This window comes from Pagrus major, chromosome 4 (genome assembly GCF_040436345.1).
Source record: "Pagrus major chromosome 4, Pma_NU_1.0".
Classification (NCBI taxonomy): domain Eukaryota; kingdom Metazoa; phylum Chordata; class Actinopteri; order Spariformes; family Sparidae; genus Pagrus; species Pagrus major.
The window spans coordinates 13,402,503-13,420,523 of record NC_133218.1 but is presented as its reverse complement, the minus strand read 5'-3'; the positions used below and the strand labels follow the sequence as shown (position 1 = coordinate 13,420,523).

Below are 18,021 nucleotides of genomic sequence, written 5' to 3'. Positions count from 1 at the left end.
AAGTATACATGACGAATAGAGGGAGAACCCAAACAGAACAACATGGAAATCTCTGATTCTTATACTTTGCCTGTGATGAGACAGAACAGCATCACTACAGATACCAGTGACTGAGCTCTGGAACAGTCCTGGTTCCAGGTTAGCTACAGTGTCAGGGACAAGCAAATGGGTGTGACTCCCAATTATCCAGTAGCCAGTGGTTTCAATGAGAAAGTAATGAACTTGTTGATTACAAATCCATCCTTCGAGCCTTAAATATCGCATCTGGGATGTTTAAGTCAGAGGGACTGGCAGCTTTTGGAAAGGATCAGCCACAGAATTAAGAAAGATCAAGTTTTAAGAATCACTGGAACTTCGATGTATTAGTCAAAACCATAGCCAAAAAGTAGTGGTTGACCAATTATCGGCCTGTCGATTATCTGTATCTGCGTTTTTATTTTTGCGATTGCCAGTAAGAATTAAGTAATTTAAAACAGAATGCAATAATAACGCATTAATACAAATTCCGCACGCATGTTATGACCCTCGGCCCGCTCCAACATTATTTGCATTTACTGACAATGTGAACTGAGTTACCGGAGTACATTGAGTCTCAAATACCACCTGCTGGCCAAGCACACAGCTGATGCAGAGAGCCCCTCCCCCTCGCCAAAGGCAGACCAGAGTGAATAGTTTACAATGGACGCCTGGACAGCTCTACATGAGACAAACTTTCAACAGCGATAGCTAAATGGGTGGCTACAGCTTACAGGCTGATTAACATTGTTTAGTTAACCTTTAAAAGTGTAAAGTTGGACACTACATTGTTTCAGTATTACTAAGGAATGTTACATTCAGGTCAGTATGCCCATCTGTTGTTGCTCGTTGGGTTTGAGTTGGACAGCATGTGTTATCATTTTGGATTGTTGTAATAATTATGAACATACAATTACACTCCCATGCTGATAAGAGTATTAAAAACTTGAAAAATATCCCTTTAAGGTACATTTAGAAAAGATAAAAAAAATGTTCTAAATGTTAACTATGTACAATCATGCAATTAATCCCAATTAAATATTTTAATCGACTGACAGCCCTAATTTAAAATGATGCTGCTTTAGCTCTGCTGAAGCCTCTGCCTCTCTGTCTATATTCACCTCTCTGGTCTCACTTAATGTCCCGCCTATAACACTATGATTGGTGATATGATCACACGAGTATAAGCCAATCAACACTGGCAAGGCTCTGTGCCACCGGCAGCTACAGAGACGCGGCAGAGAAAGGGGAGAAGCTCCAGGAAGAAGCTCCAAACACACCACGGTCCTATGGTGTTTACATTATGAGAAGAATGCCACCAATGAAAATGCCCAAATAAGGCACTTTGTTGTAACGTTAGCCTGTCTATAGCCTGTCTGAAAGCAACAGCTTGCCCATATGAGTTGGTGTTTTTACATGTTACATGTCACATTAGCCGATAATAACTTGGTAGGGGTGTCACGATCTCGAATGTAAGTCAGATATTGATCGAAATGATGTCACGATCTCGACCTTCGAAATCAAAGGTGGAATCAAGGATTTAGGCACGCCCCCACTGTCAGCATGCCAAGAGGGAAAAAACTACACACAGCATGACGTAGTGCGGCGAGTGGATTCACACTGGATCCAGCGTTGCGGCGAAAACGCAGGTTTTCCCATTCATTTTAATGAGGGTATCTGTTTTGGCTGTGAAAAAGTTGAGACGACGAGTCAAGTTTTGGAGAAACGCAGCCAGACGTCACGTTGCAGTGGCCAATCACAGTTCGGTCTTGTCCCCCAGTTTACAACACATAAATAATGACAGTAAAACTTTACTGTTATTTTAAATCCATCGATGAGGACAAACAATCACTAGTAGGTCCAGCGGTTCCCAACACATCACACACGGACCATAGAATGACACTCCCACACCGCCGCACCAACCTGTGGCGTTTCGCCGCACCACTGTCTGCTTGCTATGCTCGTGTCGAATACGCGTCCACAGGCAACACGATAAATATGGCAGGACATCTCCGAAGGCATCACAAAGAAGGTGACTTAACTGAGAAAACAACACCACATGTCACCACATGTGTCGTTCCCAAGAACACACACACACACACACAAACACACACAATGTAGATTATTTTGAATCAAGCTAAAGCCCTGTCCACATAATAGTATACTCAGCTATTTCTTAAAACTGAGCTTTTTCTATGTAATTGGTGTTTTAGGTCACTGAAAACTGACCTTAAGGAAAACTCCCTCTGGGGTGAAGATATGCAGTAACTTGTTTTCAGTGTTTACGTCTGTCTATAGTAATGTAGTCTGTAATATTTTCTGTAACTAATCAACCAATCACAGAATATACAATCTGCCTCCTGTTTACACTGCCAAACATGCCCAGTGTACATGAATGGTTGTGTGATATGTGTTTTCAGGTGTGTTACTATGGACAGAGATTATTTCTGAATTGGTGCTAAAATACTCGTCCGGACAGAGATCATTTTTGTTTTAAAACCCAATTTCCAAAAATACCTCTATACTTGTGCACTAGGCCTAACATACATGGTCCAAGTCCCAGTTCAATTTTCCATTTACAAAATGAAAAATAGAAAATTGGAAAATTGAATTCAATGTTCTAAAATTGTATTTTTTGTTCACCAGATCAATGATTATGATTAAAATGTTGCAGCCGTTTTTGTGGAATGCATTTGTGTTTTGTGTTGCATTTGTGAAATGTTGGATAGAAAAATGGAAAATTGGGTTTTTATTTAAGGTTTTATTTCTATTGGTGTTTTGGGCTACCTGAGAGGGGCAGGCTCTAAGACCCGTCTCAACTCATGTCTGATTGGCTGGTGGGAGCTGCATGTCCTGGCAACTTTCACTTCTGCATTCAAGGTTTACATCCGTCATAGCTGAATTATTATGGATCCACTCACAAGACCCTCTACCGTGCTCTCCAGAGACACTGCAGATGCAACAGCCAGTAGTGGTGGTGTGTTTAACATGATTCACTGCATCACCTCCTGTGTTTTAAATAACCGCAAGAGAAACGCAAGCAACCCTTTTCATACGAGACTCACGTTTTTCATTCGCCTCTCCCAGTTTTCTCCTGGGGCCACAATTCTCCTGTATTTCTCCTGATTTCTGACTTTTTTAAAAAACATTTTTTTTTACACTTTTCCTCCTTTTATTTACCACAACCTGTTTCTGGCCCGCGTGTTGTCTGCTCTTCAGTGAGTGAGAGACGGACAGAGAAATGGAGAGGAGAAAGAATGTTCAAACAAAGACATCATGGAGAGTAGTTTCAAAGGAAAGATGAAGGTTCTTAGTCATCCAGGTCAGGCTTATTCTAAGTGCTATATCGAAGGCAACTGGACTTCTTTCAGTTTCTTGATGGAAAAACGTAACAACATCGTCATTCCCTATGTCGTGGGAATATCTGAGAAACTCAGGAGCATCTTCAATACATCATATCCTGGTTCAATTCAAACCTACCAACACACGGAGGCATAAGGACAAAACACCCAGGCATAAACAGAGTAATGTAGTTTAAGCTGTTCAATGAAGCCAGGACTGCACAGATTTGTATATTGTGGAGACAAAACTATCACACCGCGGTGAGGGGTGTCTCGTCTTGGGAATTTTTGTCTTGTGAATTTCATGTTTATTTTGAAAAGTAACTCTCCTCTCGTTTCAGGTCACTTGCCCTTCCTCTTGTGTCACCGGTCTGACGTCTCCCCTGATCCCTGATTGTTTTCACCTGGTCCCCAATTATCCTCTTGTGCTTAAAGTCTGCGTCTGCCCGTTGTCTTGTGCCAGAGTATCATGTTCGTTCGTGTGTCTCCAGCTCCCATGGTCCATGTTTTCGTCAAGTGTTCTACAGCAGTGTCTAAGTTGGTATTCTTGTTTTTCTTTTCTCCTCTTAAGAAGAGTGATTTTGAGTTGTAATTTTTCCAAAGCAGTGTTTAACCTAGTCTTGATTTATAGCCTTTTGTTTCCCTCTGTTGGAGTGGTTTTTGTTCATAGTTTATATTTTGTTCCTAGAAGTAGAGTAGCCTAATTTTGTAATCCCTGAACCTCCCTTGTGTGGAGTGCTTTTTGTTTGTTTAAATTTTCATAGCTAAGTATCCTCTTCAGAGTAGATCAGTTATCAGCCTTTTTGTTTCCTCTTCGGAGTGATTTTCTGTTTTATTTGTTTGTTCTCCCTGTCATTCACCCAGAGAAGTTAGTGTTGATAGCCTGTTTGTTTATCACTCGTTCTTAAGCGCCGAGAAGCAATTCATAGAAATAAAACCTGCTTGATCTGCATATTCCTCTGCATCTGAGTCCTCCTTTTAGTCCAGGCCTGACAAAAACAACCTCTCCATAAACGAATGGCACAACACAGGAGGACCAACTCCTCAGGTCAAGACTCTGCTGTCCACTTACATCTGAAGGAGAAAAATCATTCCTTAGAGGACAACAATGTAAACATCTTGTCCAGAGAAGACAGATGGTTTGAAAGAGGAGTAAAAGAATCCATCTATGTCAAACTGGAACGGCCGTCTTTGAACAGAGGGGGTGGCCTAAGACATTACTTATTACCCACCTACAATGCAGTACTGAGTTCCTTCCCCAGACAGCTTAACAACCATTTACACCTAGGCTCACCTAGCCGTAGCAACCCATATGAAGGCTGGTTGGGTCAACGACCCACAAGTGGCCCTAACAACTCTGAAACTCAGAGTTCACACGTGTCCTTAACAACTCTGTAAGGACACTCCCATACAGAGTTTAAAAGCCTGCAACTCCCCTCCAGTTAGTTAGAACTGAAGAAGCCTCTTGGATGAGAGCAATAGGAAAATAGTTTGATAAAATGTTCGATAGGTTCACGTCTATGCATTAAACCAATTGAAAGCACATAATGAATACATCACGGCTCAACAAACTATCATATCCCTTAATAATGGAGTGAACACGAACAGCCAACCATGTAATAGACAAATCCATAGGTGCTACAAGTGACGCGCAAACAACCAATCACAGGTGCACCATAGCCATATGACTGTAGAGCTAAGTGTGGAGTGAGACATTGTTAGCACAGTTCTCGTAAGACCAGCCCTACTCCGCCTGTAAAACTGTTAACTCACACAGTAAGTCTGGTAATGTTTGCTTTTCTTGCGGTCTGATAGGGCAATTTATGAGCTGTAGTTTTGCTGGTAAATACACCGACCTCTTTCCCCATTGTCCCGGTCCTCTGCTGCTCCTCTCGGTGTTGCTCATTCATCGGAGCCGCACTTTGCTGCAGTGTCTCTGGGCTACAGGCTGGCTGCAGCCAGCTGCTGTGCCACTGCTCCGCCACCCAGCCTGTTTGCTCTACCTACGAGCCCAGAGACACTGCAGATGCAGCGGCCAAAGTGGTTGGTGTGATAAGTGGGGCAACTACGACCCACAATCTATGGTATCAGCTCCACCGCTGGCTGATTGTTTTACAAACAAACAGTGAGAAAAGCACAAGCCATTAACTCCAGAGGGAGAAAATGAGTGCAATGAGACAATGAGGACATTGTTAATAATAAAGGGCAGGTCAGCTCACCGTATGGCAGTATTCTTATTTATTTGTGTAATCTTATTTGAGTGTTTTTCATTGTTGTTAGCCTAACAAAAAAATATGTAACTGTGTGCTTTGATAAAGTGTTTAAATTCAAAATAGATTTAAAAAATGTTTGCCTGGTCTCAGTGGAGTGGAGCTAATGCAGCTGAGTGTAAACTGTAGTTGCCCCAGTAAGGTCGCAGCTGCAGTGTCTCTGGGCCCGTTAAGCTGCCTGTTGGCGAAGCAGTGGCAGGGCAGCCCAGTGGCAGCTTGATTATTATCTACCTAACAAGCATAGAGACACACTGACGACAGGAGCAGCAGGTCAGGGGAGAGGTTGAAGAGGCCGATGTGTTAATTCAAAAACAGACATTGAGCTACTGTGTGAGTTAACAATTTGAGTCAAGTCTCATATTCAGTTGCGCTGGATTGGTGAGAATAGCGGCTCCTGCCAGCCAATCAGATGTAAGCCGAGTCAGCCGCTAAGAGCCTGCCCCTCTCAGGCAACCCATAACACAGACAGAAATAAAACCTCTCCACTTTTCTATTTATCAAATTTCTTTTTTTTTCTATCCAACATCCACAAATAGAAAATTAGAAAAACAATTGCAAAATGTTTCTATGAATGAAAAATGTAACTGGTAAGTGTTTTACAGACCATACATCATCCTGCTGGCATAAAATTTCAATAGTGCTTCAAATCCACAGCAACAAATAGTCACCAATAAATGCACTATCTACACGTTTGAGGGTTTGTGTGTGAATTACATAAGCATTGTTTTCCTAACCTTTTAAGAATTTATCATTTCATTTCTGTCTAATAATTCAACTGGGTGTGGTTTAGCCTCACTTATCATGACTGGAATATTAGAGGAAAATTGGAATATTATATAGAAACATTTAAAACGAAAGCAATAACTAGGCTACATAAAATGTTGGGCACTGGGATGTCAAAATGAAAACAAAACTATTCTTTGGGACACATTGTATTGAACACAAAGACTAAGAGGGCCATCAGAGGAGGATTAAAATGGAAAGGACCCATTTGATAAAAGAATAAGCACAGACCAACGTGTCACCTATTCATAATAAAGCAAAGAAAAAAGCACAGACCAAATACTGGATAATCACATAATCAAAACTGAGACAAGAGGACATGCCACAATTCCAAAATAACTACAACTTGTCTCCCTCTTGGCCTTTGATGCCAAAGACATTATCTCACCATCTGTTGCTCATTCGACCACTGCCTTTGTCACCACACATTCCAAGAAACCCCGAAAAATGTCAAAACACATGGGCCACCCTTATCATGTTTACTACAACCCACTGTCACCAAAGAGAGTGTACCTACAAGTGGCTGACAGTGTAGTAGAGTTGAGCTCCTTCTCAGCAAAACCTATAACCATCTAATAATGTTCTGCAAGTTTAAATGTGTTGTAAGACAGTTATTATAGCATTGGCTAAACCTCACACTTTATGAATGTCAAGATGGAAGAGGAAGTTCAACATAGAGATGAGGTTTAAACTCTCAGCCCAGCCCAAGTTCCTCTGTGAGCTTCTCTCCAGTGTCTATTTCTGCCTGTTGCCCAGAGTACAGGAGGTTGTAGAATGCTGGGCATGCTGGGGGAGGGGGAGTGGGGGTCTGGGTCTTCTCTGCAGTTCCCATAAGACTCCTATCTATACCAACACAGAGACCCCAAACCCCAACCCCCCAGTGTCCAATGCAATTTCTGGAAACAGGAGGTCCCCTTTTTAAAGAGCCAGCCTCCACAGTCAGCTCCTCTATGACCGCACATTGCAGTTAAAGCGTCTCTTAAGACGGACTGAACTTGTCCGCTTTGACAGATCCTTTCAGAGAGCTCTTTAGAGCAGCCGATAAAACTAAAAGGACTAAAGTGGAATATGTGTTAGAAAGGAGGAGCCAGAGGGATGCTGTAATGCATTAAAAATCACATTAAAGTCACTTTTCAGGAGTGTTACCAGCACTTAACTTTAAATATGTAAAAAGAGCAAAACGCTATTTACGACAACGGAGTCTTTTACACATTTTTTTGGCCCCAATTCAGATCGAAGTCCATTTATATTGGGTATCTGCCGAATTATGTGAACCTAAATGTTGATTAAATATGTATCTGACACACTGAATTAACAGCTGAAGCCTACTAAATCTGACACACCTTAAATGACACCAGTTACTTGATCCAAGCACCAGTCCTTAACTGGGCACAGATATCAGCCAAGCTGCTGGCCTACATGAATGCTTTGTACACTGCTTTCCTCTCATGATAATTAGCGTCTGAGCTTAGCAAATCTGTGCATTTTTCCAACTGTGTGTATGAACTCAATCTCTCACAACTGCGACCAAGTTATTTTTCATCTTCACACACTTTAATTTCACTTGGATATGCAGTAAAGGAGAGTCGTGCTGCAGCCCTAGTGGTGTAACCATTCTGAAACCAAGACAGAAGCCGCGATACAAGTTGCAGTCTCGTCTTCCAGAAACACAACTTGAGCGCGGTTAATCAACATTATGAGAGGGGATAAACTGAATGCTCATTTGTGCGAATCAACATTCACAGGGCCCTATTTTAATTGTGCAAGCACGAGCAGTGCAGAGTAGTAGACTGGCACTCAGAAGAGACAGACAGGCCCATTTTGAACTCACTCGTGTATACCAGCCACCTAAATATGCCTGATTTTTCATCAAGATCCATGCGTTATTTCCTAAGAAATTATCACAAATGTGAAAAAACATCTTGCAATGTTGAAGAAAGTGAGAAGACATGTCTGGATCCATCCCTTTATCCGGGTCCACACCAGAAGTTAATGTGGTCTATTCGAGTACCATCCTCCATCCAAGTTTTGTGAAAATCCATTAAGTACTTTTTGTGTAATCCTGCTGGTAAACCAACCAACCAACCAATGGACACGGGTGAAAACATAACCTCTGTGGCGGAGGTAACTACGAACCACCTTGTGATGGGATCACACCAGCTACAATGCCCTGCAACATGTTGACGTTCCAGGTCAGACCACACCCATCTTTAAAGTCAGCCGTCTTTTTGATTTACCCCTGTAAAGTTCTGTGCCTGCATCAAAACAAATGTGGGCCAGGGGTGTAAAGTGGGGACCCAATAGCCCCTCTCCTGCTTTCTACGGCATAATTCCGGCACCCATACTTGGACCACATATCTATGAACTCAGCTTTCTTTTTTTTTTTTCTTCTTTTTTTTCACCAAACTTTACACACATGTTAAGTTTGGTGACTGCATCTTGGAAAGTTGTGACAACAGTGTTGACTACATCCGTCCAGACAGACAGACAGACGGACATAAACACCTGGCTCCAAAGTACTCAGAACTGCTTCTGTGGTTGTTCCTGCTACAATAGGTGTCTCCAACAACACAGTCTGCCATTATGACACACACAATGACTCACAAAGTGAAAACATTACCACCCACGGTAATAATAAAAAACTGTTTGGTAGTGCAATTTAACTGACCAAATTAATACAGCACTTTTTATTCATAATTCTTTTATTCATAAAAACAATACCATAATGTACTTTAAGAATAAAAACATAAAACACTGAAAAAAATAGTCAGTTGGAAAAACAAAGTTGCAGCAACAATCCCCAACCATCACAGCCCCCTGCGCTGCTTCAACACTGGGCTCTGTTTGGTCCGAGTTCAGACTTCAGCTTGTTTTCGCCTCCTGAATCGGGCCGCCTAGCTCCACAAAACATCCGTTGATATTCATCTCTACAGAAAGATATAGAGTCCCACTTTTTGATTTAGGCTATGAATGCTGAATTTTAAAGAAACAAGAAAGAAAAGTACCAAGTACATGAAGAACTGTGCAAGAGCGTCCAGAGAACAGACTATTACAGGAGAGTCAATACTAAACACCCACAAATGTTTCCATGATCCATCACCCAACACTGGGCCTTGACTCACCAAATGGAAACCACCATGGGTCCCTCCACACACACACACACACACACACACCCCCCCCCCCCCCCCCCCCCCCCCCCCCCCACACACACACACACAGGCTGGGTGGAGGATATAATCCAAACAAAGCCATTTTCCAAGCCCATGCAAGTCCGTCTCCATTAGCTTAAGGCTCGTAATAAAAATGTAGCCTCTTCATCATTAGCCTGTGTTGTCTTCAGCCTCTGACAGGGACCAAACTTTATTCAAACTAACGAGCCGTGTGTTTTAACTGTGTCACTACACACTAACTAACGACGGGCTCGTCACTGTGGGGACACATACGCTTCATTTCATGCTGACTTACCACCAGAACTGACTCGACTCTGTTTTGATTTATAAAAACGCGGGTTATTCAGCACCTAGTCATCATGGGTGTTAGTTACGTAAATCAACGTTAATAGCAAACGTGCCTTTTCTATCAGTGCGGTTACCCTGAATTCAGCCCTGGTGGTGGAGCAGCCGCCTCACCCTCACGGTTATTACGGTGGTATAACGTTAAATGAGCTCAACATGACAGATGTGTCGTGTATGTGGCTGATTCATCAGGCACCGTTCATTCATAACGGACTCGCAGCCTAAACAGACCGACCCGCTGTGGGCAGAGAGGGGGAGGCACTGCGTACTGACATGAACACAACGTGTGAAAAACAAGGCTGCTCACCCAGAAGATGAAGTTGAAGAAGAAGAGCATGTACTTGATGCATTTGGTGCAGCCTTCGACTCCCATGTTGACCCGTTAGACGGAGATATTCGGCAGAGTTGTGAGGACGGCGGCGGCGGCGGTGGCAGGGAGTGCGGCGTGTTGCTAGCTAAACCTCGAGTCGACTGGGAATCCCGACTTCAGCTTGGAGACCGAGACAACACCCAACTCCCCCTCCCTCCCTCACGATCTCAGCACCCCAACATAGTCCAGCCCCAGCAACGCACTCGACTTCCTGTAGCCGCCTTCAAAATAAAACACGGATGTCCTAACAGGCCTCGCCTCTGACACTGATCTCTGTTCTCTCTCTCACTATCCAGGCGGATTTGTACTGAAGCCTGCTCCAGCCAAGATAACCTAAACCAAATAAACGCTAACTTGTTTTTGGTATTGGAGGCAGTATAATAAGTAATATGTACAGTCGTCGAAAGTTCACACTCATAAAGAACATGTTCATCATGACAGTCTTCAGTTCCAGTGATTTCTACAGCTCTCATTTCTCTGTGATGAATGAGAGAAACACACACTACTTTGTCACAAAAACATTCATGAAGTTTGGTTCAGTAATTCATTTATTATAGGTCTTCTGACAATGTGACCAAACAAACAAACAAACAACAGAAATATACATACAGTAATTCTAATATTTGGTTAAATGTCTCTTGGTCATTCTCACCTCAATTAGGTGCTTTTGATATCCATTACAATCTTCTGCAGGCCTCTGGATGAATTTTTAACCACTACTCTTGACAGAATCGGTGAAGTTCAACTAAAATTTACATTTTAGGCCTCACCTTCTTGCCTCCATTTTTGTCCATGTGATCAGCAGCAAACTTCAGTCGAGCTTTAAGGTGCCTCGTCTGGATCAGGAGCTTCCTTCTTCCACAGCAGCCTCTCAGCTCATGTTGATGTAAAACACACTTGACTGTGGACACTGACACCTGTCTTCCAGCAGCTTCTATTTCATTGCAGACTTGCTTTTTGGTGGTTTTTGGATGACTCTTGACCATCAGAGCAGTTTTCTCTCAGCAGCAGGTGATAGTTTGTGTTTTCTTCCTGATGGTGGCAGTGACACAACTGCGCCATGTACTTTGTACTTAGAGTTGTTTGTACAGTTGATCTTGGGACCTGTAACTGCTTTGAAATGGCTCCAAGTGACTTTCCTGACTTGTTCAAATCAATAGTGAGCTATTTCAGATCAATGCTGAGCTCTTTAGACTTTCCCATTGTAGTGTTTGTGGCTGAGTGTAATGGCTGTATCAAACAAGTCCTATTAAAATGGGCCCAGAAAAGTCACCAGCTATCAATCAGAATAACTCAGAAGAAGTTAAGAGGCCGTGCTACAAAGTAAATTTGATTTACACAACTTTCTATTATCACCAAAATTGATCGTTCAAGTTACTGTATGTTTATTTTTGACCCAGCAGATGTGGTCACATTGTCAGAAGACCTATAATAAATTAATTACTGAACCAAACCATGAATGTTTTTGTGACAAAGTAGTTTGTGTTCCTCTCATTCATCACAGAAACATGAGAGCTGTAGAAATCATTGGACCTGAAGACTGTCATGATGAACACGTTCTTTACAAGTGTATGTAAACTTATGACCACAACTGTACATTAAAAGGCTGAGGGAAGCCATGTGGAGTAAATGTACTCTCAGGCAATCGTTCCACCTGCTCCAAGTGCCAGAAATAGTTTGAGTACATTACAATGGATTTCTGCACCTTCGCAGCTCACTGTGACGGCTCAGAAGTGAGAGTGAAGATAAATTCACCTTTTGGTATGAAATGTTTGAAAAGTCTGTGCTTTCCTCAACTGATGTTTATCCCTCCAGAAACTGTGGGCTCTACTCCTGGCTCTGTCCTCCAGAGCTCGCCAGCTCCAGCAACTGTCAGCTGGCTAATGCTAACAGGGTCGCTCCTTAATCCAAAACACTGGTGTCTCCCCCTCCACTCTGGTTTGTTGGTCCAGTTAACTGCACAGCAGGCCAGTATTATTTGTCTAATATTTAGAAAATAAAACATCTCAAAAAGACCCAACATCACAAACACGGCAGAGAGGTCAAGATCAGTGACTGGAATTAGCTGAGGAGAATCCTGGCAAACAGCTTGCAGCTAGCTGTCACTCAGTTGCCACGCCCTTAATTTTGCATAACTTGAGACTTTTTTCTTTTTTTTATGATCTAAACCAGTGAGTAATGTAAAAATTTGCCCCACGGTTATCAAGAAGGGGGAAATTAGCTGTGGGGACCAAACTCTTTTTTTTGTTCCAGGCAGTACACATGTTTATTTCTGCTGTAAATTATGGGGATTGACTCGCTTTTTGCATAAGTGGCCATTCAAGGAACTGCAGTTGTTGGCTTCGTCTTTCAGCCCTGGAGGGGGCTCACGCCAACATGTACATCAATAACAACTTGGAGTAGGCATACACAGACCCAAATGTTACCCCATGGCTTAGCTGTAAATGTAGTTGGATAAAATATGTATTGGCTTTACTGCTTCCTCTCTGTGTGCTGCCATATGATTTGACTTTATTAACCATTATCAGTCAAAAAATGTAAGTTTATGATAAATTAACAAATAATAAATAAAAAGAATTAAACATTGATGAATGTAAAGTAGATCACCATGTGTGTCTAATGATATAAAGGCAATACACATCTTGGTATATAATAACTATCAAGTATTCAGTATTTTATTACTATTATTGCTATCTGTGGGGTGACTGACATGTAGCCTACTCCAGACCTTTATCCACCAGCAATTTTGTTGCTGTTGCCAAGTAAGCATGCATGTTCAGGTGGTAGGTGAATGAGGACTGGTCAAATCAAATCAAATCAATCTTTATTTATATGGCACTTTTCATGCAGTTTTGCAGCACAAAGTGCCTCACAGAGGATAAAAACAAACAAACAGAGCAAGACAACATCATAAAAACCCCAAGCCTCCCACACCCATAAACATACACACAAATACACAGTTACATACACACTCACGTACATACATAGACATACTGACATACATACACCCCCACACACACAAACATACACACACCCACAGACATACACTAGTTATTGCTAAGGAGACATGGCTCGGCACAAAGATCAGAGGTGAGGAACAGCTACCTTTGGGGGCCGTGCACACCGAGAGGAATCAAGGTCCATGACTGCAGGGGCGCCACCAAAAGGACCGCCCCAGCCCAGGTAGACAGGAGGCTCCACACCAAGGCGTAAAGCTCTCCCGCCACTCCGGCCAGGGCCGTCCTCGGGACAGCACCCCCAACGGTGGACCAGAAGCAACTCCCGGTGTGGTAGGCCCCCAGGAGGAAACACTGGAGAATCGAGGGGCTAAAACAGTAAAATAAGATAAAAGGTATAGAAGCTAAAACTGAGGGAATAGAACAATATAATGTATAAAATAGACCATAAATAACGACTAAAACATTGAAATAAAACATTGAGATAAAACAAGTAAGTAATAAAACAGGATTGGCTTAACTAAGAATTAATATAAAATAGAATAATAATAATAAATAAATAAATAAATAAATAAATAAATAAATAAATAAATAAATAATAAAAAATGCCGGTAATTAGAAAGAGTTAAATGAGCTCAATTAAATGCCTGATTAAAAAGATGGGTCTTGAGCCTCTTTTTAAAAACATCAACATTCTCTGCGGCCCTGAGGTTCTCCGGGAGGCTGTTCCACAATCGGGGGCCATAATAACTGAATGCCGCCTCCCCGTGTGTTCTAGTTCTAACTTGTGGTATCGTTAAAAGGCCAGCACCGGAGGACCTCAGGGTCCGCGAGGGTTGATAGGGTAAAAGTAATGCAGATAGATAAGAAGACCCAAGACCGTTAAGACACTTAAAAACAAGTAAAAGAACCTTAAAATAATGGTGTGCAGTTTGAGGTGGATGGTGTTGATGCAATGGTTTAAGAATACAGTGTGCATATTAAAGAGGACCGCAAGGATGGTGGTAACATCAGAACCAAACTGAATGTCCTCCAAAACAAGGAAACACAACTGGCATCAATGTGATTAATAGAGCAGCACTTTGTGCAAAACAGAGAGAAATCATTGCAGACAGGGAACCTTACACAAGATCCAATAGAAATAATATGTATATATATCCTAAAACGTAATGACAAGGTTGAAGACGTGTGTGCGTGTGTGTGTGTGTGTGTGTGTGTGTGTGTGTGTGTGTGTGTGTGTGTGTGTGTGTGTGTGTGTGTGTGTGTGTGTGTGTGTGTGTTTGGATGCAGTAAAGGGAAGTAGGGGTTGGAAAAATCAGGGGCGGCTGAATGAAAAGTTGTAACAATAATAAGTAGATTATGGTTAGTATATATACACACATCTAGATGGAAAAATGGGAAAAAACTTAAAAATAATTTAAAAAATGGGGTCTCCTCTTCTCAGTCACACTGTCAGGACCTTGCTAACACTTGTGCTAATTAAACCTGTTCAATTCTTAATGCTATAAAATGTTAATGTTAATAATAATAATAATAATAATATTACTACTACTACTACTACTAATAATAATAATAGCAATAGCAATGATAATAATAATAATAATAATTATAACACTATTTTTAACTATACCATTAACTGCAATAGCATTATTATTGTCATTAAATCGCCATTTCCAACACCATCAACATTTCAATGTCATTATGCTATATGTAAAATTAAGTATAATATCATCATATATTGAAAACTAAAGTGAGAGTATAATAACAATAACAATAACAATAATAATAATAAATTATTATAATAATAACGATGATCAATAGCAATGGTGAAGGTGGCTGTAATGACAATATCTCTAACAATTACAACATTAGTAATTATAATAACAAAAGTTACTCTATCAGAAGAAACAGGAGGGAAATAAACATTGTTAAAAAATAAAAATAAAATGGATTTATAATAATGGTAATAATAATAATAATGATAATAATAATACTAATAATACAATTAATATTTCAACAACAATAACTATGTAAATAAATAATAATGACATAATAAATTAGCAGGAAAACATGGAGAGAGAGAGAGAAGAACAGATATGATTCTGGTTGGGGTTTAGAAGAGTTATGAATGTATTCCAAGTGTCATTAAAAACTGATATATTGTTTTTTTGTTTTTTGCAGGCTGTTATTCTTTCTGTTGAGATATAATCTGTAAATTAGTTGATCCAGTGAGTGATATGGCAAAATGTTTTCAATTTCCAGTTTTGAAAGATGAGTATTTAAAAAATGAGTATTTAATTGGGATAATAATAATAATAATAATAATAATAATAATAATAATAATTCCTAGCCCAAAATGTGCTACCCAAAGTGCATTGTGAACAGATTTCTGTATTAGCTAATCCCATTTTAAACATTTTCCCTCGGGTGATGTGTGTTCTGTAGATCCTTTTATATTGTGTAAGTTATACATTTGTGTTAGTGATCATGGAGAAGATGTTTTTATTGATTTGTATCCAGAAGTTAGGCTTGGGAGGCAGAGCCAAGTCCATGTTGTGGTTGGAAGTGTTATGGAGGTATCTGACAGGGAAATAAGTTTATAAAGTTTGGAGAATATCTTTTTTTGTTTGTTTGTTTGTAATTTTCCTAATGTCTTCATGTCTTCAATGTCTTGCAGTGTGCTGTTGGTTATGTTAATTTTAGATTTAATTCTGGATTTTAATTGTTGGTAGTGGAGGAACTGGTTTTGGAATAGGTAATGCAGGTGAGTGATTCCCTTTTGTTGCCATGATAAAAGTAAATGGGGGTGTTGTGTTGCTGGACTTTTGGATTATGCTAAATTGGGGTGTATCTACATGGTGCCAGTAATGACTTAGGGATTTTATGTGACTCCAGCAGGCTGCCAGAGTTGAGGGCATAGTGATGTTCTTGTAGTAGTCCTGTTTCTTGATTGATTGTGGTAGGAAAGGGAGGTCTGCAAGTGAAGTGGGCTTATATTGATTTTGTTCTAAATCTAAACAGGGGTTATTGTAGTTTTCCTTTTGGGTCCAGTTTAATAAATATTATTGCAACTGACTTGACAAGAAGTAGTGAAGAAAGTTTGGTGCTTTAAAGGCCATCTTGTGACTTTGCGTTTTGTAATGTTGAAAGTGAGATTCTCAGTTTTTTGTTTTTCCAGAACAATTGAGTTGTTAGTGAGTTTAGTGTTTTGAATTATTTGTCAGTGGGAGGGATGGGGAGCAGTGAGAAGTCTTTGAGCTAGAGTCAAGTCAAGGTTCAAGTCTTTGAGCTAGAGTCAAGTCAAGGTTCAAGTCTTTGAGCTAGAGTCAAGTCAAGTTTCAAGTCTTTGAGCTAGAGTCTAAGGCAGCAAGCAGAGAGGAGACCAGGGTGTATGTCAGGAGGCTGATTAAGAAACGGCCGGCCTCTCCCAGCACCTCTGAAACACAAAACACAAAAACAAGCCGCAGTAAAGTCCAAACCATGACATGCTCGTAATTATTTTATTGGATTAGTATTATATAAAGCCTGTTCCATATCCAGTTAACACAGGTATTGTAATCCATAGCAGTACGAGAATGCCAGGTGTTAACACCTCATAGTGCTCCATTAAAAGAGAAAAGGCACAAACAAATACATAGCTTTCAGTAGACATTAGATATCAGGATCCATCATTCCAGGGTGAACTGGTAGCTTTGGATATGAGCCTTCACATTGTGGCAACAAAGTTAGAACTTTATTGTACAGTTATTAAAACTCTATCACATAAATTACAATAGCGAGTAGAGAAGACATTTTCACTCCACATTTACTACATTTTTTACAGTCATACATGACAGGAGAACTCAGTTACAGAATTATGCACTCTCACATTACTTGTTGTGTTTATTATTAATCACAACCTGAAGTATACAGCAGAGTTCTGAGCTTCTGGTGTTCGTAGAAGGGCAACCCAAAATGAACTACTCTCAGGCCTGTGTCAAGAAAATCATGAATATCCTAATGAATGAAACAGGACAATGGTCACTGCCAACATACACACCAAAGTTGTCATCCAATCTACTTCACACTTGGCCGGTGTGTTGCTGAGGAATCAAGCATTCTCTCTAATCTCAAACATCAAATCACATACTACAGATAAAGTTATCGTATCAGAGGGAACAATGCACCACCTCACGTGATGCCTCTCATTAGATGTCATGGGGAAGCAGACGTAAACAAAATGGAGAGTAACGTGGTGCAGTAACTTGGTGGTCACACATTGCACTGACAAAAGAAACAAAAGCGGAAGGTTAAACGAATCTGGATGAGTGTGGTGATGTGTTCAACATGGGTTCTGTATTGTCCAGTGAGAACTGGAGATTTTAATTTTCTGTCAACAGTATTATGCTAGCTAACATTAGCTTCAAGGACTACAATGTTTACCGTTGCTTGGCAGCACTGTCAGCTGCTGCTCTGGGATACCTCTGTCACTGGTTGTTGTGGCCCCACTTGGAAAGTACCAATGTAATTATCCAAATTTTAAACAGTGAATAACAACATGTCAGTCTTTGAACGGTTCAGGAGGCTTGAGATTGGATCTGTAAACCCCTCACATTACCAGATAATCTGAGCCGAACAGCATGTTTTGAACAGGCACTGCACTAGTAAATATAATGTGTAATGGATTCATTCTAAACTGACCTTTGAGGGTCCAGAGAGACCTGAGACTCCAAAATGGCGGTTGCAATTGTATAAATTGTGTCCCATCATTTATTGAAGCAACACCGACAT

At 40.8% G+C, this 18,021-nt stretch overlaps 1 protein-coding gene across 1 annotated transcript in view; it reads right to left on the bottom strand.

The window, feature by feature from the left end:
• LOC140994530 (CD81 antigen-like) overlaps positions 1–10,463 on the bottom strand; it is a 34,837-nt gene extending 24,374 nt beyond the window's left edge. The window contains exon 1 of the mRNA XM_073464201.1: positions 10,232–10,463. Coding sequence (XP_073320302.1) covers positions 10,232–10,297 — 66 coding nt within the window. The 5' untranslated portion in view covers positions 10,298–10,463. The remainder of the gene's footprint in view (positions 1–10,231) is intronic.
• Between the last annotated feature and the right edge of the window lie 7,558 nt (positions 10,464–18,021).